Source organism: Bubalus kerabau, chromosome 17, assembly GCF_029407905.1.
Source record: "Bubalus kerabau isolate K-KA32 ecotype Philippines breed swamp buffalo chromosome 17, PCC_UOA_SB_1v2, whole genome shotgun sequence".
NCBI lineage: Eukaryota > Metazoa > Chordata > Mammalia > Artiodactyla > Bovidae > Bubalus > Bubalus kerabau.
In genome coordinates this window covers 50,097,358-50,123,762 of record NC_073640.1, presented here as the reverse complement: position 1 = coordinate 50,123,762, position 26,405 = coordinate 50,097,358, and the positions used below count along the sequence as shown (strand labels likewise).

The following is a 26,405-nucleotide window of genomic DNA, read 5'->3' as shown; positions in this document are numbered from 1 at the left end:
CTGTGGGAAATGTAGTTCAAGGCCGCAAAAGCCCGGATGTCGAGAAGGCGCGCGCCGAGGCCACGGCAGTGAAGACAGGCCGCTGAGACCCTTGGGAGGCAGCGCTCGCGCGGGAGTGCGCAGGCGCAGACGGCTGTCCCCCTTTCAAAGGTGAGGCTAGTAGGTCCAGCGGGCGCTGGGCGGGTGTGTGATGTTGGGACCCGGTGGGGATTGCCTAAGATGGAGGTGGGAACCTGGGCTGGGAACCCCAAGGAAAGAAGAGGGAACCTGGACTGAGAGAAGGCCGGGAAGGAAAGCGAGAATCCGGGCCCTAGAGAAAGCGAGGAGGGAAGCGAGAACCTAGGAAGGGGAAGAAACTGGGAGCAAGTGCTGGGAACGCCGAGGTAGAACAGGGAGCCCGAGGCGGCTGTGAGCTCGGCCTGGTACATATAGGCGTTCTGATTGTGTAGCTTTTTGTGCCTGTTCTTGTGTATGTGTATGTGTGGACTTGTGTTACTCTGTGCGACGTTATGGAACCTATTGTTTATGAAAGTCAGAGGGTCTCTGTGTGGTCTAATTTTTAAATTAGGTGCGAGTCTGTGTTTGAGGCTGTGCAACTTTGGAATGGCAACAGTAAGGGGTTTGTGAGTAAAATTTTGCTACTTTGCGTAGAAGTATGTAATGAGCTCTATGAGTTTATGCATGACGTGTGGCTGTGGGATTGGGATTGTGTAGTGGGTGATACAACAGTGAATATTGCACATTTTAAAGTATTTGTGCACACCAGTAAGTGCACAATTCACGGTGACTGTGAATGTGGCTGGTTGATTGTGTGACTGAGATGGAACACTTGAGAAAGTAGATTCAAGACTAGTAAGTACTATGTATTATTTAAATTGTCAGCATATCGGCCATTGCCTGTAAAATTTGACTCTGGCAAATAGACAAGTAAAAAAAAAAAAAAAAACGTATTTTTTAATTGGAGAGGAGGAGTTAAAATTAAAATAATTTTCAGGTGGTACAGTCTTGTATTGGGAAACCCCATATTGACTAGTGACCAGTATGTTGACATAAGTAGAACACTGTTGGGAGCACAGAAAAAACTTTCTCCCATAACTGCTGCTCTCAAAGTTTGTATTTGGGTGAATTCCTGGACAATAAAGGTTCAATAATTTCTTCAGTCTTTACAAAGATGCTGAACATTTAAACACGAGATCAGCCTCATTTAGCTGAATAGAATGTTCACTGTAGAAATCAGTACTTCAAACTTGTTTTAAAAGCAAAAACGCTCCCTCCTGCTGGAAGTCTGCTGTGTGAAGGAAAATGTGGTCAGTTTCTTCTCTAATCCCTCTATTTGTCCCCTCTTTATTCCTTCTAGGTTGATAGTCTTCAGCTGGAATGGATTGGGAGCTGAAAAAGAGAAATCATAAGTCAAGAACAAAAACAGGCTAACATGACTGGTACCATTATAATATAGTGTAAGTCATGTCTTACTTTGGCATGGCCAACTCAATGGACATGAGTTTGAGTGAACTCCAGGAGACAGTGAAGGACAGGGAAGCCTGGTATGCTGCAGTTCCAGGGGTTCCAAAGAGTCGGACACAACTCAGTGATTGAACAACAACAAATACCTTACCTTCTGAGAGACCCCACTGTTGGGAACTTCCAGATACAGTTCCCTTTTTATGAGCACAACCACTTCTCCAGATACTTCTCTTGGCATGCAGTGACCCACCTACTTGTAGGTCTTGTTCTCTCCTGTCAGTCCTCTTGAACAGTATCTAAGCCAACCTAGGCATGCTCCATCATCCATGGATTCCCCATCTGGAGCTCAGATGAGAATTAGTCCCCTTAGTCACCACCACTCCACTCCCCCATATCCTGGAAGCATGTACATTTCTCCCCCAAATTCTCTCACTACTTTGATTTATAGTAGTATTAGGGTCTAAGGAGCTTCTTGTTTGTTATAAGGGAGGAAGAAGCATCTATTTCTCTTCTCCCTAGAAAACTGTTCTAAAAATAATTTGCTCTCTTAAAGAGACATTCCCTTTTCTTAGCCTCTTCTAGCCTCTTGAAGGAGCCTCTTCCTCCTCGGAGTTAAATTAATGGCAGCAAAACTTTACAGTCAGCTGCTTTTTAAGACTTTATTATAGCATGAGGGACAATTAAAAGCTTGTTTGCTCACCATCTTTGGGACATCTGCTGAGACTGAGGTAGGAAAATTTCTTAGTTACCATCCTGTTAAAAATAATGACAACAGAAAACTCAGGTTTGCTGGAAAAGACATTAACAAATCAATAGACTGTGTGTGTGTGTGTGCGTGTGTGTGTATCAGAAAACAATGGGAAGTGGCTGTCAAAATACAAGATACAAAGGTTGTATGTTTGTAAAAAAAATTTGATGTTCCTAACAGACTCAAAAATTAAAGATTTAAGAACCAGAAGACACATGGTAAGTGTCAAAACTGACATTTCATGAAGTTTCTGTAAAATTTCAGTAAAATTTTTAAACTTTCCAAAATTGTTAGGAGATAATGAACAAGACAGAAGTGGTTAAAGAAAAATAATGGAGGTGGGAAGTAGGCCTACCTGATACTAAAATGTGTTTTAAAACTGTAATAACTGCAGAGTAGTCCTGGCAGTTAAATGAAAAGATCAGTGGAACTAAATATGAAGTCCAGATATACTCAAATATGTAAAGGAAATAAAGTATATGATAAGGAAAAGCTATAAAAATTATTTTAGGTATTTACAGGATTAATTTCCTTCCTTTAAAAAAGATCTAATATCAATCCAGAAAACAGTTATTAGAAAACTGAATAACTAAACTATTAACTATTAGTCTATTAGTTATTAGAAAAGTGAGACCCTTCACAGACAGGAAACTAAAGATGGACTGTGGTAATGTCTGTAGGGGCTGGTGGTGACTGTAGACTAGGGAGTTGGTGGCCTGATTCGGCCTGGCTTGTCTTTTATTTTTTTTTTAAAAAGATGAGGTTTTTTTAAAAACTTTAGAAGCTTATCCTCTCTCATAATGAGAAAAATAAGAGCTAGAATCACAATGTATACTTTGGCAAGCATCGAGAACTTTGTATCAGTGGTACTCAGGGTATGGGGTGACGGGTATTTTCATGTATTGTTGGTCATGATGTAGGTTGAGCCTTAATGGAGAAGAGCTTGGAAGTAGTTAGTAGGCAGCTTCGGAGAGAAAAGTGGTAATAGAGAGGAGAGTGGCTTGCCCAGAATCTAACTTCTTGCCCCAAGATCCTATATCTCTAGCTTTGGGGATGAAATAATATTTGTCTAGCTCATTATCCCCCTGTATTTGTGCGGACAGAGTGGACTAGCACCAAAGCAAAGAAAATAGAGTCAATTTTAATTGAGTCGTAAGACGTATGTGGTGTCAATGTGGCTTCTTTTCGTGTTGGTTTTGCCTTCTTAGGAACCACCCCTTTTCTAAAGAAGAGTCCAAAGGAAGACTGGTCATCTCTTGTAAATCTCAAAACCATGGCTCAGGTGAGATGATGATTCTTCTCCCTTTTCTGAAATAGTTTTGTTTGTTTGTTTAAAGACTGTTTGAGCACTTGCTTTTCTTGTACTAAAATCCTCCTGTTTGCCTTCCCCTTTAGGAAGGCAGTACCCACTTGTTCTATTGGTCAGATAAGCTTTTACCTTCCACAAGTGCTCCTTCTAATTTTAACCAGTGTTCACATATTAAGTGGGTGTAATCATTCAACATCTTTTCTCAGTCTTCTCCCAGAAACAGTGCTAGAACAAAAATGCATTTCTTCAAATTAAAATAGAATATAGTACTGCATGGAAGAGGGCATGGCAACCCACTCCAGTATTCTTGCCTGGAGGATTCCCATGGACAGAGGAGCCTGGCATTCTGCTGTCCATAGGGTCTCAAAGAGTAGGATGTGAGTGAGCAGCTAAGGACAGCACAGCACATAATACAGCATGCACCTGTCTTGCAAAGAAAAGGAACAGTCAAGATGAGGGTAGAATTGACAGATTGCTGTTAAGTGTCAAGAAGTCCTGTCTTGAGGTTTTGAGACGAGAGCTATGCTTGGCAGATTGTACAAAAACCAAGAATCCTCTATTTCTCCCCTCTGATCCTTCAAGAGATCCTTGAATTTAAACTGTTAATGTGTATTTTAATATCTTCCTCTCTCATAATGGATTGTCTTAAACATTCTTCTAATGTGCTTTGGGTTTAATACTAGGCAAACTGTAAGATAAGAGTTAACTGTTCAATGTTATTGGCACAGAGTTTTTGTTTGGGCTTCCCTGGTGGCTCAGCTGGTAAAGAATCCACCTGCAATGTGGGAGACCTGGGTTCAGTCCCTGGATTGGGAAGATCCCCTGGAGAAGGGAATGGCTACCCACTCCAGTAGATACTGGTGATGGTTACATAACATTGTGAATGTACTTAATGGCAATGAATTATATACTGAAAAATGATTAAAATGATAAAATTTTATGTCACATATGTTTCACCACACACACACACACGCACAGTTAAACAGAAAAGTATAAGAAACATAAAAATCCATAAGTGAGCATTGGAGCAAACACTTGGAGGATTGGAAAGAGAGCAAAGGTATTCAACCATCAGCAGTATCTCTTTCCAGAGCTTTTTCACATTCCAAACAGAAAGGAAGGGAAAGTCACTCAGTCGTGTCTGACTCTTTGTGACCCCATGGACTGTAATCTGTGAAATTCTCCAGACCAGAATACTGGAGTGGGTAACCATAATGTTTTGTTGTTTGCAGTGTACCAGTCTTGCAAATGTTTGTTGTATTAATACTGAGATGTTTTTATGTTGTTGTAAATACTGTTATTTTTATTTCAAATTCCCATTGTTTATTGCTAAAATGCAGTTGATTAGTATATGAAAATGCAATTTCATTTTTGTTTATTAACTTACCTTCTCTCTAAACCTATTCTAGTAATTTTTTAGTAGATTCTTTAGGATTTTCTTCACACATAATCATGTCAGATGTGTAATATTACTGTTGTCCATCTTTGCTTTCCAATCTATATTCCTTTTATTTCTGTTTGGCTTTACTACACTGTCTAGAACTTTCAGTGCAGTGTTGATATAAGTAATGAGAACAGATATTTTTGCCTTATTCCTGACTAAGGGGAAAGGCATGTAGTTTTTGACTAAGTGTAACACTGGTGATTGGTTTTACATAAATGCTCTTTATCAGATTTATCAGGTTGAAGAAATTCTTGATTAGTGATCATTTTTATCACAAATGAATGTTGAATTTTGTTAAAAGTTTTTATGCTTCTGTTGTTTTTTATGTATTATGTGGTTTTCCCCCTTTTAAAATTAACATGATGAGTTATATTGATTGATTTTTGAAGTGCTAAACCAGCTTATCCCTAGGATAAACCCCACTTGGTCATGATAGATTCATATATTCATTTTTCACATATTGCTTGGTGAATTTACTAACACACTGTTAAGGATTGTTTTGTCTGTGGTTCATAAATAATTTGGTCTGTAGTTTTTCTTGTAATGTTGTTGTCTAGTTTTGGTATGAAGGTAATGCTAACTTACAGAATGAGTTGAGAACTATACTCTCCTTTTATTTTCTCAAAGAATTTGTGTAGAATTGTTATTATTTCTTCCGTAATAATTTCTTCCGTAATGTTTGTTAGAATTCACCAGTGAAGCCATCTGAGCCTCAAGATTTGTTTTTGGGAAGATTTTTTACTAGCAGTTCAATTTCCTTAATAGAATTGTGGCTATTAATGCTATTCAGGCTTCCCTTGTGGCTCAGACAGTAAAGAAGCTGCCAGCAACGCAGGAGACCTGAGTTCAGTCCCTGAGCAGGGAAGATCCACTGGAGAAGGGAATGGCAACTCACTTCAGTATTCTTGGCTGGAGAATTCCATGGACAGAGGAGCCTGGCATACTATAGTCCATGGTGCTGCAAAGAGTTGGACACAACTGAACGACTAACACTTTGACTTTCATGCTGTCAATTTTTTTCTCTTCAGTGAGCTTTTATAATTTATGTCTTTTAAGCAATTTGTCCATTTCATCCAAGTTATAAAATTTATCGGCACAAAGTTGTTCAAAAATCTACTCTTTTTATCCTTTTGATGTTTATGTAGTCTGTAATGGTGCTGCTCTTTCATTCTGTTGTTGATTATTTTTGACTTTTAGTTTTTTCCTTGATCAGTTAACTAGAGATTTATCAATTTTGCTGATTTTTTTCAAAGCAACAACCTTTGGTTTCATTGATTTCCTGTTTTTCTGTTTCCTGTTTCTTCATTTCTGCTCTTACACTTTGTATTTCCTTTCCTTTTCATTACTTTGGATTTAATTACCTCTTATTTTTACATGGAAGGTTATATCATTGATATTGGACTTTTTTTTCCCCATAGGAAATGCTCTAAATTTCCCTCTAACAAATTTAGACATGTTGTATTTTCATTTATATTCATTTGAAAATATTTTCTAATTTATCTCATGCTTTCCTTTTTGACCCATTTGTTTAGAGGAAGTCTGTTTAATTTTCAAATATTTGGGGATTTTCCAAGTAGCTTTCTCCTATTGATTTCCAGTTTAATTTTGTTACAATCAGGAAACATGCTGTATATGATTTCATTCTTAAATTTATAAATTTATTTTGTACCACAGATTATAGTACCATCTGATGAATGTTCTATATGTACTTGTAGAGGATGTATATTCTAGTATTGTTGGATGGTGTATTCTGTAAATAATCAAGTCAAATTGCTTGATTATGATGGTAAAGTTTTCTATATCCTTATTGATTTTCAGTCTGTTATACCCATGACAGAAAAGGAAGTCAAATCTTAAGTTACAAGTGTGGCTGTGAAAGTGAAAGTCGCTCAGTCGTGTCCAACTCTTTGTGACCCCATGGACTGTAGCCCTCCAGCCTCCTCTGTCCATGGAATTCTCCAGGCCAGAATACTGGAGTGGTTAGCTGTTCCCTTCTCCAGGGGATATCCCCAACCCAGAGATCGAACCTGGGTCTCCCACATTGCAGGTAGATTCTTTACCATCGGAGCCACCAGGGAAGCCCAAAACTATTAATGGAAAGGCTGACTGAGCTTTTTTAAATGGATGGAATAGGATGACACTGCTGATCACTCTTGGCAGCACTGAAGCAGGACAAGCAGACACCACATGCTCCTGACAGGACAGTGCTGGTGATTTAGTCGCTAAGTCGTGTCTGACTCTTGCGACCCCGTGGACTGTAGCCCGCCAGGCTCCTCTGCGCATGGCATTCTCCAGGCAAGAATACTGCAGTGGGTTCTCATTTCCTTCTTCAGGGGATCTTCCTGACCCAGGAATTGAACCCAGGTCTCCTGCATTGCAGGGAGATTCTTTACTGACTGAGCTACATGTAGGATTCATGTGGCTATAATTGTGTCTATTTTAACTTTCGGTTCTGTAAGGTTTTACTTAATATATTTTGAAGTTCTGTTTTTAGGTGAACTTATATTTAGGATTGTTTTGTCTTTTTATGAATTGATGTCCTCTGTCATTATAAAATGCCTTACTTGGGACTTCCCTGGTGACCTAGTAGCTAAGACTCCATGCTTCCTCTGTAGGGGGCATGGGTTCAGTCCCTGGTAGGGGAACTAAGATCTCACATGCCACACAGTGCAGCCAGAAAATAAATAAATAAGTTAAAATAAAGTGCCTTTCTTAATCCCTGATAATATTCTTTTTTCTAAAATCTATTCTGTTTGATACTATTATAGCCATTCTGGCATTCTTATGATTAGTATTTATTTTTAATTTTAATTTTTTGGGAATATCCTAAATACTTTTGAACCTGGAGCATCTCCCACCTTTTCTTTATTTTTTTCAGCTGATTTACAGTATTACATACGTTTCAGGTGTACAACATAGTGATTCACAGTTTTTAAAGGTTAACCTCCATTTATAGTTGTTACATTTATTGGCTGTATTCCATGTGCTATGAAGTATATTCTGGTAGCTTATTTATTTTATGCCTAGTAGTTTGTGCCTCTTAATCTCCTATACCTATCTTACTCCTCCCTCCTTCCCTTTCCCCACTGGTATCCACTAGTTATCTCTGTCTGTAAGTCTTGTTTCTGTTTTGTTATATACATTTGTTTTATTTTTTAGATTCCACACATTCATGATGACATACAGTATTTGTATTTCTCTGACTTGCTTCACTAAATATAATGCTTTCCAAATCTATCCAGGTTGTTGCAGGTGGCAAAATTTCATTCTTTTTTTTAATGGCTGAGTAATATTCCTCTGTGTGTGTGTGTGTGTGTGTGTGTGGCTATTCACTATGTCTTCTTTATCCATTCATCTGTTGATGGGGACCTAGGTGGCTTTCACATCTTGGCCAATATAAATAATGCTCTGAACATTGGGGTGGTGCATGTGTCTTTCTGAATTAGTGCTTTTACATTTTACCCAGGAGTGAAATTGCTAGGCCATGTGACAGTTCTAGTTTTAGTTTTTTGAGAGCTTCCAACTGTTTTTCACAGGGGCTGCACCAGTTTACATTCCCACCAGCAGACTATAAGGGTTCCTTTTTCTCCGCATCCTTGCCAGTGTTTGTTAGTCTGTGGTCTTTCTGATGATAGCCATTCTGACAGGTGTGAGATGGTATCTCATTATGGTTTTGATTTGCATTTCTCCGATGTTAGTGATGTTGAGTATCTTCATATGCCTGTTGGCCATCACTGTGTTTTCTTTGGAAAAATGTCTGTTCAGTCTTCTGCCCATTATTTACTTGGGTTATTTGGGGTTTTATTTTAATATTGAGTTCGTATGAGCTGCTTATATATTAATAGTTTGGATGTATGTGTGTTCAGTCATGTCTGACTCTTTGTGACCCCATAGACTATAGCCCACCAGGCTCCTCTGTCCTTGAAGTTTTCTAGGCAAGAATATTAGAGCAGGTTGCTACTTCCTTCTCTAGGGGATCTTCCTGACCCAGGGATTGAAGCTACATCTCCTGTGTCTCCTGCATTGGCAGGTGGATTCTTTACCACTGTGCCACCTGGGAAGCCTGTAATTTGGACCCTTTATTGGTCATTTGCAGAAACTTTCCCATTCTGTAACTTGCCCTTTCATTGTGTTGATGGTAAGCCCATGTATTTTGAGATTGATATTCAGCTGTAGATTCAAGGGTATCACTCTACATATGTCTGGAGAGGCCTCTTTCTCTGTCTCTCTCTCTGCTGCTCCCTCCTCTTCAGTATTTTGCTTAGCAGTTCTAGCCATCTTGGACTCTTCAAACTCCCATCTCTGTTTCTTCCACTCAGAAAGACTGCTGGGCTCTGTGTTTTCCCTCCCTGTGCTGTGACCTGGAAATTGCCTACAGACTATAAGCTGGGCAGTCAAAGCTTACTTTGTTCCCTTTCAGAGCTCACCGTGCTCTGCTGTCAGTCAGCCAGTGCTTAAAAACATACGTTTAATATATTTTTTATAATTTTTTAATTGTTTACAGCAGAAGAGAATTTCCTCCATCAACTATTTCCATAGAAGTTGATTTGTTTTTGTTGGACAGTTAAGTAGGCTGAAATCAAACTTTAAACTTCAGACTCTCTGATTAGTGGCAGCTCAAATCTCTGCTTGATTTCTTTTATATTTAACCAGAGGTCTCAAATTCTGACCCATGAATGCCTAACTGGGGTATCAGCTAAAGGTGTGGATAAAGTGTGTTCAGTGTCCTTGGGCTCCCCCCAACTCCTGCCTCTCGCTTTCATTTCTTCAGGATTTCCCTACTTCTTTTCCAATTACTGTTGTTGTCCTAAATTCTATCTTTTGTTTCTTCAAGCCAGTAGGACCATGGATTTCCACCTGGATTTTATTTGCCATACTTGATGTCTACTTGGGGACTGCGTTTAGGCTGAAAGTAGTGTGAATTGGCAGTTCTCCTGTCGTTCTTCTCCCAAGTATAAAACCTTCCCTTCAGTTTCTGTTTGTTTGGGTAACTTTTAAGTGCCTTCAGATAGTTGCTTTTTATAGTCAGCACTCCATATTCATGAGGTTTCCCTTCCACATGCACAAATTCAACCAACCACAGATTGAAAATGTTAAAAAAAAAAATCCCAGAATGTTCCAAAATGCAAAACTTGAAATTGCTAGACAGTGGCAACTATTTACATAGCATTTACATTGTATTACATATGGTAAGTCGAGGTGATTTAAAGTATATGGAACAATATAAAATAGATTATATATAAATAAACTACACAGTTTATGTAAGGGACTTGAGTATCTTGAGATTTTGGTATCTGCAGGGGGTCCTGAAATCCATCTCCCATGGAAACTGAGGCGTTGATTATATTTTTCTGGAGTTTAGAGCTGTTATCTACAGTAAATGTGAAATAAGAGCTACTCTTCCATTTTTGAAGGAGAAGCCCAAACATACCTTTTTTTTAAAATCAAAAAATTTTAAGGTATAATCTACATAGAATAAAAAGCAACTCATTTTAAGTGTTGATCAAGTTTAGGAACTTTGAGAAAAGTATAAAGATTTATTCAGTTACCACAACAGTCAAGCTTACAAAATTTCCATTACTTCAAAAAGTTCCTTCATGCCCCCTACAACCAGTTGCTCTCCTGCCACCATTGGCCTTTATTAAGGTATTATTAATCATACCTGCTTTTGTCACTGTAAATTAGTTTTGCCTCCTCTAGACTTTCATAGTAGAATATGTGCTTTTTAGGGGATTAGCCTATTTAACTCAATGTAATTTTCTTTGGAAATTCATGTTGTGTGTATCAGAACATTCCTTATATTGCTGACTGCTGTTGTTCCATTATATGAATATACCACAATTTTTTAGTTATACCCTCACTTTTGATAGACTTTTTTTTTTTCACTTTTTGACTGTTACAGTAATATGCTCATATGTGGATTATATTTTCATTTCTGTTGACTAAAACCTGCCTAGATTTGAAATCAGTAAATTGTGTGAAAAATATATATTTAAATTTATATAAAAAAAAAAAAACTTGGCAAACTGTTAAGCAAAGTGGTTGTGCCCTTTTGCTTTCCCACTAGCAATTTATGATAGTTATTATATTATAGCTGCATATCTTCACCAACACTTGGTATGGTCACTGTTTAATTTTAGTTAATTCTGCTGCTACGGCTAAGTCACTTCAGTTGTGTTCAACTCTGTGTGACCCCATAGACGGCAGCCCACCAGGCTCCCCCGTCCCTGGGATTCTGCAGGCAAGAACACTGGAGTGGGTTGCCATTTCCTTCTCCAATGCATGAAAGTGAAAAGTGAAAGTGAAGTTGCTCAGTCTTGTCCCACTCTTTGCGACCCCATGGACTTACAGCCTACCAGGTTCCTCCATCCATGGGATTTTCCAGGCAAGAGTACTGGAGTGGGGTGCCATTGCCTTCTCCATTAGTTAATTCTAGCAGGTGTGTTTTGGCATTTCATTCTTTTGAAATTTTTTGTTTCCCTAACAATTAAAATTGTTGGGTATTTTTTTTTCGCATATTTGTCTTTGATATATAGCTTCTGGATTTGTTTAGATCTTTTGCCAGTTGATCTGGATGTCTTCTTATTCCTGTATTATGAGAGTTCTTTATACATTCTCAATACAAATCTTTTGTAAGATAGAAATACTGGGAATATCTTTCCCAGTCTATGACTTGATTTTTAATTTTCTTAGTGGTGTCTTTCAGAGCTGAAGTTTTTAATTTTGACAAAATCCAGTTTATCAGGTTTTAAATTTTTATGATTGTTGCTTTTTGTGTACTACAAAAGTCAGAAGTCTTTGCATACTCCAGCATTAAGCATATTTTATTCTTTAATATGTAAGTATTATCATTTTAGATTTTCATTTTAAAAGAGTGATCCATGTCAGTTTCATTCTGTAAGGTAAGAGTTTAAGTTCCCTTTTTCTGTTTTCAATGGATATCCAGTTTTTCCAGAGTCTTTTGTGAAAAGAGATCCTTTTTCTACTGAATTATATTGGAGCCTTTGTTGACAATCAGTTGATCATGTGTGTAGGTGTTTTTTATAGTCTGTTTAATTGATTGGTGTATTTATACTTTCACCAAGATAACAGTTTTAGTTAGGATATTAAGTCCAGGTATCAGGTAATGTGAACCTACCAAATTATTTTAGGTATAATAGGCATTTGACATTTTCCTATAAATTTTCAAATCAACCTATCAGTTCAGTTCAGTTCAGTCGCTCAGTTGTGTCCGCCTCTTTGCGACCCCATGAATCGCAGCACGCCAGGCCTCCCTGTCCAACACCATCTCCCGGAGTTCACTCAAACTCACGTCCATCGAGTCAGTGATGCCATCCAGCCATCTCATCCTCTGTCGTCCCCTCTTCCTCCTGCCCCCAACCCCTCCCAGCATCAGAGTCTTTTCCAATGAATCAACCCTTCACATGAGGTGGCCAAAGTACTGGAGTTTCAGCTTTAACATCATTCCTTCCAAAGAAATCCCAGGGCTGATCTCCTTTAGAATGGACTGGTTGGATCTCCTTGCAGGTCAAGGGACTCTAAGGAGTCTTCTCCAACACCACAGTGCAAAAGTATCAATTCTTTGGCGCTCAGCTTTCTTCACAGTCCAACTCTCACATCTATACATGACCACTGGAAAAACCATAGCCTTGACTAGACGGACCTTTGTTGGCAAAGTAATGTCTCTGCTTTTCGATATGATGTCTAGGTTGGTCATAACTTTTCTTCCAAGGAGTAAGCGTCTTTTAATTTCATGGCTGCAGTCACCATCTGCAGTGATTTTGGAGCCCAAGAAAATAACGTCTGACACTGTTTCCACTGTTTCCCCATCTATTTCCCATGAAGTGATGGGACCGCATGCCATGATCTTAGTTTTCTGAATGTTGAGCTTTAGGCCAACTTTTTCACTCTCCTCTTTCACTTTCATCAAGAGGCTTTTGAGTTCCTCTTTACTTTCTGCCATAAGGGTGGTGTCATCTGCATATCTGAGGTTCTTGATATTTCTCCCGGCAATCTTGATTCCAGCTTGTGCTTCTTCCGGCGTTTCTCATGATGTACTCTGCGTATAAGTTAAATAAGCAGGGTGACAATATACAGCCTTGACGTACTCCCTTTCCTATTTGGAACCAGTCTGTTGTTCCATGTCCAGTTCTAACTGTTGCTTCCTGACCTGCATATAGGTTTCTCAAGAGGCAGGTCAGGTGGTCTGGTATTCCCATTTCTTTCAGAATTTTCCACAGTTTATTGTGATCCACACAGTCAAAGGCTTTGACATAGTCAATAAAACAGAAATAGATGTTTTTCTGGAACTCTCTTGCTTTTTCGATGATCCAGTGGATGTTGGCAGTTTGATCTCTGGTTCCTCTGCCTTTTCTAAAACCAGCTTGAACATCTGGAAGTTCACGGTTCATGTATTGTTGAAGCCTGGCTTGGAGAATTTTGAGCATTACTTTACTAGTGTGTGAGATGAGTACAATTGTGCGGTAGTCTCTATAAAACAATCTAATGGATTGTGATTAAGTTTTCAAAGATTTATAAGTTGGTTGGAGATAATTGTTAGGTTAACAGTAGTAAGTCTTCTGAACCATGGACCTAGTGTATTTCCATGTTTGCTTAGGTCTTTTAAAATTTCTCTCAACAGTGTTTTATAGTTTCCAGTGCACAGGTCTTACAAATATTTTCTTAATTTTATTTTTTAACTTCATTCTCAATTGTTTGTTGTTAGTATATAAAATAGAATTGATTTTTTTTAATATATTTTGAGATAAATATGCTGTGACCATGATAAATTCACTTATTATTTCCTGTACTTTCTACATATCTGGTTATGTCTGTGAATGCAGTTTAACTTCGCCCTTTCCAATCTGTTTGCCTTGAATTTTTCGTTCTTTATTCATTGTCTGCAGTGTTGAATAGAACTGGTGAGAGCAGCTATCCTTGTCTTGCTCTTGATCTTAGGGGAAAAACAACCTTTAACCATAAGTATGATATTATGTATAAATCTTTTGTAGTTGCATTTCATTAAGTTGAGGAGTTCTATTTCTAAAGTTGAGAGTTTTTAATACAAGTATAACAGATGTTAAAGTTTGCCTAATGCTTTTTTTTCATTTGAAATGACCATAGGCTTTTCCTACTATATTCTGATATAATGAGGATTATATTTATTGATTGTCAGGTATTATACCAATCTAGCATTCCAGTGATAAGCACTACTTGTTCATGTGTTATCATGTGCTTTTTATATTATCCCTTTATACAATTCACTCTTATTTTTTGGTTTTTAATTGGCATTCATCAAGGCTATTGGTCTGTAATCTTACCTTTTTCTGGTTTTGGTAACTGTACAAGATTCACTTCATAAAAGGAATAGGGAAGTATTCCTCAGTCCTTTATTTTTAAGAAGAAGTTAGTGTAGTATTATCATTAACTCTTTAATGTTTTACAGGACTTATCTTGAAGTCTTCTGGACCTGGAAAAATCTTTGTGGGAACTTCTTGAATTGCAAACTCAGTATCTTTAATAGTTAAGGGTTTTCAGTTTTTTTTTTTCTTTGGTATCATGTTTTTAAGTGAAAATATTTGTCCATTTCATCTACACTGTCTAATTTATTGCCTTTAATTTGTTTATGCTGTAATCTCTTTGTTCTGTTTAATATCTGCTGGATCCGATAGTGGCCATATGCGGCATCCCTCTTTACTTCTTAAATGTCTAACTAGTGTTTTACCTTTATTTGTGAGGGGCGGGGGTCTGTGCTTGGTGCTGTTTCAGGTCTTTATTGCTGCATGGGCTTCTCTATTAATAGTTGTGACACACCAACTTAGTTGCCCCATGGCATGCAGGTCTTAGTTCCCTGACCAGGGATGGAACCCATGTTCCCTGGATTGGAAGGTGGATTCTTAACCACTGGACCACCAGGGAAGTCCCTAGAGGTTTTACATTTTAATGCTACTTTGAAGTATCTGGCTTTTCGTTTCATTGATTTTTTTTTTCCCCCTGTTCCTTATTTATTTCCTATTTTACTGATTTTTCCTTTTTTCCAAACTATTTCCTTTACTTGCTTTGAGTTTAGCATATTCTTTTTTAAAGCTACTTAAGATAAAAGTTTAAATTATTGATATTAAATCTTTCTTGTTTCCTAATATAAAGTGAAAGTGAAGTTGCTCAGTCGTGTCCAACTCTGTGTGATCCCATAGATGGCCTCCCACCAGGCTCCCCCGTCCCTGGGATTCTCCAGGCAAGAACACTGGAGTGGGTTGCCATTTCCTTCTCCAATGCATGAAAGTGAAAAGTGAAAGTGAAGTTGCTCAGTTGTGTCCGACTCTTAGTGACCCCATGGACTGCAGCCCACCAGGCTCCTCCGTCCATGGGATTTTCCAGGCAAGAGTACTGGAGTGGGATGCCATTGCCTTCTCCAGGGGATCCTCCCAACTCAGGGATCAAACCCAGGTCTCCCGCATTGTAGGCAGACGCTTTACCGTCTGAGCCACCAGGAAATATATTATGAGTCCTGCTTTTTTATACATTTTTTATAATCTCAGTCTTGGGACTCCCCTGGCAGTCCAGTGGTTAAGACTCCATGCTTCCAATGCAGGGGGCAGGCATTCAATCCCTCGTTAGGGAACTAAGATCCCACAAGCCACGTGGGAGTGTTTAGTTCTAAAGTTGGAGTCAGGGCTGCTATTTTGCTTTTTGTTTTCTGATTACTTGACCTGTTTATTTTAAATCTTTTAAATATACTTTATATTTTAGTGCGATTTTACATTCAGAGAAAAATTAAGTAGAAAGTACAGTGAGTTTCCATTTATTCCCTACCCTGACAAATGCATAGGCTTCCCTAATATTAGTATCTTGTACCAGAGTGGTATGTTGTTAAAATCAGCGACTTACACTGATACATCATTGTCATCCAAAGTTCATAGTTTATATTAGGGTTCATTTTTGGTGCTGTTTATTCTATAGATATTGACAAATATATAGTGTTATGTATCTGCCATTATAATATTATACAGACTAATTTCACTGCTCTAAAAATCCTCTGTCCTCTGCCTACTCATCCCTCCCTCTCTATAATCTGTAATAGTGGCAGCCACTGATCTTTTTATCTTTTCTCTATAGCCTTTTCAGATTGGGCTTCTTAACACATTTAAGATTCCTCCTAACCTGTTTTTATGCATCTGTTCCTACATTCTGTTTTACTTTGTGTCAGTCAATATTGACACAATAATGAATTTTCATTATTCATTTTCATTTCTCTGTTGCATCTGTAGTTACATCATCTTGCACTGTTTTTTGTGGTTTCTTTAGGGATTATAGTATGCAGCTTCTATAGTATAGTATCTTTAACTTATCATGATTTATTAGAGATAATGCTGAATTACTTAAGGTAAAATATATCAGCTTGCAACATTGTATTTTCATTTACTGACTTCCATGGTTTGCTTTTTGGTTCTCCATGTATGTGATATTTCTGTTTGTAATTAATGGTGTTAAAATGCTTGCTTTAAACCAAGAGTCTACAGCCATTAGGTTATATCCAGTCTGCTACGTGTTTTTGTACAGATTGTGAGTTAAGAATAGTTCTTCTATTTTAAATGTTGGAAAAAATACAAAATCAGAATATTTCTGACCTATTTAAGTTTTTGAAATTTAAATCTGTGTCCAAACATGAAGTTTTATTGAAACACAATATTGCTCATTCATTTTATAAATTCTCCATAGTTGTTTTCATGCTAAAACAGCAGAAAAATGTTCACCAATTGCGGCTAAAAACTTAAAAAAAAAATGGAAGGAAATGAATATAGTCTTTTTAATAAAACTTTTCTCCAATTCTTCATTCTTTCCTAAAGACCTTGTTTATCATCTGGTGTCATTTTTACCTTCAGCCTGAAGACCTTTTTTTTTTTTTTTTTTTACCATTTTTGGTACAGTTTTGCTAGTGATGAATTCTTTCAGACTTTATCTGCTCATATAGCTTTATGTCACCTTTGTTTTTAATAGGTAATGTTGCTGAGTACAGAATTCTTGGTTGATGTTCTCTTAGGCTTTTAGCAGTTTGATTAGGATTTTCTGAGTGTAGTTTTCTTTTGTTTTTATTCTTTTGGGGTTCATTAAGCTTTTTTAATGTATAAGTCAAGTTTTTGCTTATTTTATGTATGTTATGCCATGATTTCCTTAAAATTTTTTCAGACCTTTCTTTTTCCTCTTTCTCTGGGACTCCAATTATATCTGTCTTGCATTACTTTGAAATTGACCCAAAAATCTCTGTGAATCCGTTATTTTTTTCTTTTTCATTTCCTTTCTATTCAGATGGCTTAATTTCTGTTGATCAATATAGTCATACTTTATTATGCTTTTTTAAATTTCACTTTTCAGATATTTCATTTTTACAAATTGAAGGATTTTAGCAATCCTGAGTTGAGCATGTCTATAGGTGCCATTTTTCCAGCAGTATTTAGTATTTGCTCATGTCTCTGTCAAGATGGCTATTCCTGAAATATTTCACTTTATCATTATTATTGTATTTGTTATCATCTGTAGTCAATGATCTTTGATGTTACTATTACAAAAAGATTACAACTCACAGAAAGCTCTAGTGATGATCAACACATTTTATCTAAGTATTTTTTAATTCAGACAGGCATATACATTGTTTTTTAGACATAATGCCATTGTACACTTAATAGACTACAATATAATTTACATGTAACTTTTATAAGCAGTGCATAAACAAAGAATTTTTGTGACTGGCTTTATTGCAATAATTATTGTAGTGGTCTAGAACTGAAACTGCGATGTCTCCAAAGTATGTCTGCATTTACAAGGTTAATGTGTGTTCCTTTTCCTATGCTATTGAGCCTATATAGTGAAATTTTCATTTCATTTATTATACTTGGTAGGTCTAGAATTTTCAGTTCATGTTTTTTATCGGTTTATGTTTCAAGATTCCATGCCAGATTTTTCATTACTTCTTTGGAGAAGGAAATGGTAACCCATTCCAGTGTTCTTGCATGGAAAATCCCAGGGACAGGGGAGCCTGGTGGGCTGCCGTCTCTGGGGTTGCACAGAGTCGGACACGACTGAAGTGACTTAGCAGTTAGCAGTTGGACACATTTAGAACAGCTATTTTGAAGCCTTTTTTTATTTTTTGCAAAATCCAACATCTAGGCCCACTAGGAATTAGTTTCCATGAACTATTTTTTTCTGAATATGGGTTATATTCCCCCTCTTATTTTTCTGTTTACATATCTGGTAATTTTTGCTAGAAACCAGGATCTTTTGAATAATGTGTTGTAGTAATCCAAATTCTGTATGTCTTGTTTTTTGAGGATTTTTGTTTATTTTTCTTCTAGTAGACAATTAACTTGCTTGGAATCAAGCTTCAAACCCTGCCCTCCCTGTCCTCTTACCTCCACCCCAAGTGTGAAGCAGCTGATAGTTAGGTCTCTTCAGCTTCCTCCTGCTGCTTTTTTCACTCTGATCCCGTGATGGGTGATGTTCATGTACTTTTAGTTCTCAAAGAATTGGTATATATTAATGTTTAGATTTGAGGGCTTACTTTCTGTGGTACTCTTTCTTCTAGTGTTTCACCCTTTTATAATTCCTGCTGCTTTGTTAGCCCCAACTTTCTGACACCTCAGTCCACTAAGGCTGTAGGTTCTGCTTAACTTACAAGCAGGTTGTGTAATACTGTTAATCAAAAATGCAGAAACCTCGGAATCTCACTCGGTACACTTCTGGTTTTCAAAACTCTTTTCTCATGTCTGTTTGCCTTTTCCTAAGTCTCCTTTGATCTCTCTTAACAATTGCTTAGTTTGACTATCAAACTAGAGTTCTGGCAAAATTTATACTCCGATTTGGAGTCTCATTCTTCCTGTAGTTTTCTCACCTCTAGATAAATGTCGCTAAATCTTCAGCTCATCTACCAGTCCTCAATTCTGTCCTCTGTCACCTTTGAGGAAGTAAACTGGTTTTCTGTCTGCAGAGCTGTGGACTTTGGGATGGATACTCTCTCCATTCATGCCCATGCATTTTAAAACCATATTCTTCCTGCATAACACATTAATCTCAAAGGAGAAAAAAAATTACCTCATTGGTGAAGCCTGAAAAATTGTTCTGCCCTTGTAATACACTGTAACATACTTCTGTTGTAGTACCCTTACCACCAGTCTTGTAGATTTGCGTTGACACATACTTTCTTAAAAGTATGTGTTGCATGCTTTGCAGCTGTAACTTCTTGTGAGCAGAGACTGTGTTTTGTATATCTTGGCACCCCAGTAAACTAATGCAATTTGGGATTACAAAGTGACTTCACAATACATTTTTAGAATGCGTTATTAAGTAAATTTGGTGGTAAGTATTTCTACTTTGATTTTTTGTTGTTGTTGCTTCCCTTACAATCTAAATCACAAAACAAGAAAAATGGTAGGCTTTCTTTACAAGTTTCATATGAATGCCAGAAAGGAGCAGGATCAAAACTAGTCCCCAAGGACTTCCCTGGCAGTCCAGTGGTTAAGACTCTGTGCTTTCACTGCAGGGAGCACCAGTTCAGTCCCTGGGTGGGGACCTGAGATCCCACATGCTATATAGGACAGCCAAAAGATAAAATAAGTTATAAAATAAAAATCTAGTCCCCTATTTCTGGTCAATTTTCTGATCACAGTTCCAAACCATTATAGGGATCAGTGTCATTCAAAGATGTGACTGTGGACTTCAGTCAGGAGGAGTGGCAGCACCTGGATCCTGCTCAGAAGACACTCTACATGGATGTAATGTTGGAAAACTATTGCCATCTCATTTCTGTAGGTAAGAAAAATTCTTTGAAACTTTCAGTAGCATGCATTTCCTTTCAGAGTGCCTAAAATACATGTGATCTTGGATTTCAGGGATGAATTCTTTTTGGTTGACACAAAGGATAATTGTGTCTTCACTTGCTTAGTACAAGGTGTTAAGTTTACTCTTACACAAAGGAGTATCTTACTCTGCAGAATGGAAATTCAACTTACTGATTTTTCAAATGTATTAACATCTAAGCAACTTAATCCAAATCTTCCCTTAATCAGGGTGTCACATGACCAAGCCTGATGTGATCCTCAAATTGGAACGAGGAGAAGAACCATGGACATCATTTAAAGGTCATACCTGCTTAGGTGAGTTTCTGACTCTCAGGCAGATGAGATCTAGTGAAAAATAAATTTAAAGTGATTGTGTGGTGGGCAACACCTGTGAAATGTTTTGGTAGTGTCCTTTTAAACGATCCTAACCTTTGAAATGACCATTGTGCCTGCAAAAATCTTAAATTACACTTTCAAATACCACTCACCCTATATAATAGACTTTCCTAATTTGCTTGCCACTCTTACTTGCCTAATTAATTGCCTAACTGCCACTCTTAATCAAAATGTACTGTAAGCCTTCCTTCTTTTAGATCTTTTCATCCATTTCTGTCCTTTTCTAGCTTTCTCAGTCCCTTATCATCTAGCCATTGTATAGGTTTCTTTCAGGCATTCTTATCTATCTTTAAGAAAGAAAAAATTCTTCGTTAATATTTCTCAGGTGCTTTCTGTTTTATCTCCATATCTTTAGTATCATTTCAGATTTGTTGGCTATGCTAACTCTGAGTTCCCATTCTCACCACAAGTCTAGCTATTAATTTGAAAATTCTCTTGCCTTGACCGAGACAGATAATTCCATAGTTACTATTTTCTTCCAGTAAGTTTTCATGGTTCATTGTATATCGATGATCATCTTACCTGAAACTGTCCCTTGATTTGGGTAAAACATTGACTTTTTCTTACCCTGATTCTCTCAGTGATTATGTCCAGCTTGGTCTGTTCTCTTTACACTCTGGTCACATTACCTGGAACAGTGCCTTATACATAATAGTCACACAAATCTTTTTTTTTTTTTAATGTATATTATTTCTCTAGACTCTCAGTCTTTTTTCTCTAATTTGTAATCAAGAGATCTACCTTTTAATTATAGTAGTATCATCCATTCTGAGAACTTAAACTCTTTGTTTTATATAGATACTTCTAGCACTGACATACTTGGCACATTTCTCCCACCTTCACTCTAGTCCTTCATAAGTTCTGCACTCTGATGTCTTACCTATTCCAACTTTCCTAGCTCCTAAATTCTTTCCCACTAACTATTTCCAGATTGTTTTGTTCCTGCTGTGATACCAGCTTGATTGTCTCTGTCATAATCTTTTGGGAACCTCTTCACAGTTTGTGCTTATAAGCCTGTGAAATATATTTACATCCTCCTATATTTTATTTTTCGCTGTAGTTTTCTCACTTCTACATAAATATCATACAAATTGACAGCTACTGTATTTCATGTCTTGAAATTGTAATTACAGTTTGGCTTTGCTATAATTTTTGTCCTAATTTTTTCAACTTATATTGTTACTTTCCTAACAAGATACTTGTTCTCTACTTCTTTTTGTTAATTATATGAAATTGAAATTCTCCTTTATACAAGGACTACCATAGTAAGCTGTCATGTGGTCTTTTCAAGTTTTTCTCTTTTGTGGAAACTCTTGCTAATTTCCACTTGATCTAGTCTCCTAAATGTCCTCTATACATGTAAGGTTTATCATGTCTGTACTTTTCACTGTGTTCACCCTTCCATATAATGTGTATCTTTGAAGTCACAATTTCTTATCCTTGCTCTTCCTTGACTACTCCCCAGCATATCCACCTCTCCTTTTTCTTCATTCCCATGTTGCTTATAACTGTAACACATACAACTCTTAAAGATTATATAATTTGATACTTGACTGTACATGGTTTATACTTAAGGATTCATTCTTTCAAAGATAATATCCTTTGTACTTTCTTTGGTGTAGTATACATGTTAAGTAGTCAGTTGCTTTTTTTCTGTTTGTGGAACTATATAAGGGAGATCTCTTTGTCCTCCATTCACAAAGCATGTACTGATAAGTCCTTTCAGAAGTATTTGCTCAGGTCATGGCTCTGTACATCTGATTGAAGTGGTGGATTCTAACAGACACTACCTATCTATGATCTGCAGTGTTAATGTAAACTCAGAAGAATACAAAGAAAATAACCAATAAAAAATTTCAATAAAGAATTATGAGAAAAGATTATTGTCAAAGTTTGCATTTTTAATGAAATATTTATGATACAATGTAAGCTTGTAAAAAGATTTGTTAGAATTATTTTTATAAACTATAATTGTTTTCAAGTTATAAAGAAACAATCCTTAAATTGATGGTGGGGCATATGTGAAGGGTTTTGATATCATGGACTGGTAGCATTTTCTTGAAGATTCTCTAAATATGATTAGAAATAAGACTAGGAAAAAAGTCAGCTGATTAAAAGAATGTAAGTAAAGCATGTGATTAGGAATAAGTGAGGTATATATACAGCAATAAATATGAGGCTTTACTTGTTATGGGTGAAATTTTTCAGATATGTGGACAACCCTGAAAACTTGTTCGAATATATAAAGTGAGTTTAAGTGATGTAAAGTTTTGTTTACAGGAGAAATTCCTTCTATGTTAGTACTGGAGGCAATGGACTCAGGAAGAAACAGACTTTTGAGCCTAGATTTAACATTGTTTCATTAGATATGGATGATCTCAAATATAACTATAAATTTATAAGAGAAATAAAGGCTAAGGTTAATGAGTGATCTAGAACCACAGGGAGCAATCTTTCTGGTCCACATATGGAAAACTGGAGTTAAGAATGTTACTGTATCAGAGAAAGACTTGATTCTTTCTTTAAACCTCAATAATTAAGTTAGCAATTGAAAAGAATAGTTATAATTAATTGTCATGAGTGTTTTCTTATTGAGCAATTTTGAAAGAAAAATAGCAATCTGAATACACCAGTAAACAAAACACTAGTTTGTTTCAAAGTTCCTGTTGGGGGACTTCCCTGGTGATTCAGTGGTTAAGACTCGGGGCTTCCACTGTAGAGGGTATGAGTTCAATCTCTGGTCAGGGAACTAAGATCCTGCATGCTGCACAATTTGGCGAAAAACACCCCATTTGTTTTTAATAAAAATAAAGTTCCTGTTGGGAGTGTTTTCTTTGTACTTCCCTCACAAGAAAAAAATGACTCCCAGTTATATGGAGGATTAGAGTGTAGACTATAGGATTTTTTTTTTCTAAATGCTAGGAAAATAATCAATGCTTGGAAAGATTTATCAGTGGCTGTGTGGAATGGGGGTGGTGGGACAACTGGAAGTATTTTACCTGACAATCTAGGGATGAACATTTAAAAGCTCTAATCTGTGTCCTCCAAACACTTACCTCTAAAATTTTCCCTGAACTAGCTTTTCCACTAATTTGTCTTGTTCATCCTACTTAAATCTTAATGCCATAGATTCAGTTCATTGCCTCTGAATCCACCTATCCAAGCATGAATTCCTCTTCCACTATTCTTGTGTCTCTTCTCTTTACTGCTTCTTGTCTTTGTTTTACTTTCTGTATGAAGTTCTGGTACAAAGTGCAAATGTTACTAGCATTCATTACTTATTTTTCACCTTTTTCCACACTGAGGCAGAGTGTTTAATTTAGGTTCCATGTCTTTTCCCAGGCAAGGAATAGTTTGTCCTTGATCTTTTTTGGCCTCATATATATATACAATTCCTTTTCATAGAAAATATGTAAGATTCACAAGTTGTTATTAATTATATTCTTTTCTAGAAGAAAACTGGAAAGCAGAAGACTTTTTATTGAAATTCAAGGAACAGCAAGATAAATATTCTAGATCAGTTATATTAATCAACCACAAAAAGCTGGTTAACGAGAATGGTAGTACATGTGAAAAGACACTTACTTTGAGTAAAAACCTTATTAATTCAAAAAAGCTACCTCCTGAATATGACACTCATGAAAAGATTTTAAAAAATGTTTCAGAATTAATCATCAGTAATCTAAGTCCTACAAGAAGGAGACTTAGTGAGTGTAATGGGTATGGGAAATCACTCCTCAATACTAAACCAGAGACAGCTCACTCTGGAGTCAAATCTCATAATCAATGTGGGAGGACCATCAGTCATAATGAAACGATCATGCAATATCATAAGATGGAAACTCCAGCACAGTCATTTGAATATAATGACTGTGAGAAAGCCTTTTTAAAAAGAGGAGGCTCAGTTACACATAGTAGAACTTATAGAAGGGGAAACACATCTGATTATAATAAAAGAAGAAGAACAACCAATATTGAAAAAAAGCATACATGCACTGAATGTGGGAAGTCCTTTTGCAGGAAATCAGTATTGATTCTGCATCAGGGAATTCACACAGAAGAAAAACCCTATCAATGTCATCAGTGTGGAAATTCATTTAGGAGGAAATCCTATCTCATTGATCATCAGAGAACTCACACAGGAGAGAAACCCTTTGTTTGTAATGAATGTGGTAAGTCTTTCCGCCTAAAGACAGCCCTCACTGATCATCAGCGAACACATACAGGGGAGAAATCATATGAATGTCCACAATGTAGGAATGCCTTTAGATTGAAATCACACCTCATTCGTCATCAGAGAACTCACACAGGAGAGAAACCATATGAGTGTAGTGACTGTGGAAAGTCTTTCCGCCAGAAGACAACACTCTCCCTACATCAGAGAATTCATACAGGAGAAAAACCCTATATTTGTAAAGAATGTGGAAAGTCCTTTCATCAGAAGGCAAACCTTACTGTACATCAAAGAACTCATACAGGGGAAAAACCCTATATTTGTAATGAATGTGGAAAATCCTTCTCCCAGAAGACAACCCTTGCTCTTCATGAGAAGACTCATAATGAAGAGAAACCTTATATTTGTAATGAATGTGGAAAATCCTTCCGCCAGAAGACAACCCTCGTGGCACATCAGAGAACACATACAGGGGAAAAATCCTATGAATGTCCTCACTGTGGGAAGGCTTTTAGAATGAAGTCATACCTCATTGATCATCACAGAACTCACACAGGAGAGAAACCATATGAATGTAATGAATGTGGAAAATCCTTCAGTCAGAAGACAAATCTCAATTTACATCAGAGAATCCATACAGGAGAGAAACCTTATATTTGTAATGAATGTGGAAAGTCTTTTCGCCAGAAAGCAACCCTCACTGTACATCAGAAAATACATACAGGGCAGAAATCCTATGAATGCCCTCAGTGTGGGAAAGCCTTTAGCAGGAAATCATATCTCATTCATCATCAAAGAACTCATACAGGAGAGAAACCATACAAGTGTAATGAATGTGGGAAGTGCTTCCGCCAGAAGACAAATCTCATTGTACATCAGAGAACTCACACAGGGGAGAAACCTTATATTTGTAATGAATGTGGTAAGTCCTTCAGTTATAAGAGAAATCTTATTGTCCATCAGAGAACTCACAAGGGAGAAAACATGGAAATGCAGTAACAAAGGATGTGATTTCTTTGTGAAGCCTTTCTAAGTTATTGTAGAACTTTGTTTTTTTAAAGCATGCTTAAACATATATATGAGGTAATTTTAATCACAAATGTAATAATAATTATTAATTTAATGTACTGTACCACATAAATATTTATCTATGTTTACTAGCATATGAAATGGGTGTGATCATTGATATTGAACTTTTTATCAGCAATGAAGCTAATTTTCTAAGTTTTTGAGTTCTGACTCAGTTTATTTTTTTAAGTGCTTATATAGTACATGCAGAGGCAAGATACAAAATGGTTATAAGCATCACCCTCCATAAGAGGAAGAAAATATGAAATAAACTTCTTATTGCACTCTTCAGAATAAAATGTAGTTGTTACTACCCCCAAAGTTGACCACTTCCCGGTTTTTAACATGAAATAGTTTTCTTACTTATTCAAACTATATATGTATTTTGTTATTCATTAGAAATTCTTTTGTGTTGTTTCACTCAACGTTTTAAAGATTCATACATTATTGCATGTGGCAGTAGTGTATTCATTTACATTCTGTATACTATTCCATTTTAAGAATATACTGCTATTTATCAAGCCTCTTGATGGGTATTTGTATTTTTTTTACAATTTTGTGTTGTAATAAAAACGTGGCTGTAAATATGCTTGTATATGTCTGTCTGTGGGTGTATGTGTGTGTGTATGCTTGTATTTCTGTTGATTTTATTCAAAGACTGAAATTATTTAATCCCAGGGTATGTATAAAGGGTTTTCAGTTATGGTTGATAGTGCCAGAGATCTCTCAAACTTTTCTCAACATGGGATGATTCACTTTGGAGAGTATTGCGATATACACAGTATATGTAATTCACAGTATACTTTGAGTTACATTTTAGTGCTTCATGTTATATTTAGAAATCTTACCACCATATATGTCTTTTTAGCCTCCCCTCTTTATATTATGATTATTATATTTATTATATCTACATACATTGCAAGCCTTATGAGACAGTGTTATACTCCTTGCTTTTTAGCACAGTAAATATT

General features: G+C 36.7%; 1 protein-coding gene across 14 annotated transcripts in view; it reads left to right on the top strand.

Annotated features, from left to right (window-relative positions):
• Positions 1–26,019, top strand: part of ZNF567 (zinc finger protein 567) — a 120,208-nt gene extending 94,189 nt beyond the window's left edge. For 9 of the 14 annotated variants that reach the window (XM_055553292.1, XM_055553294.1, XM_055553282.1 and 6 more), the window contains 3 exons: positions 19,641–19,767; positions 20,025–20,111; positions 23,645–26,019. In XM_055553292.1, coding sequence (XP_055409267.1) covers positions 19,641–19,767; positions 20,025–20,111; positions 23,645–25,365 — 1,935 coding nt within the window. In that variant the 3' untranslated portion in view covers positions 25,366–26,019. The other 5 variants (XM_055553283.1, XM_055553285.1, XM_055553287.1 and 2 more) reach the window with 5 other exon arrangements.
• Positions 26,020–26,405: the final 386 nt, after the last annotated feature.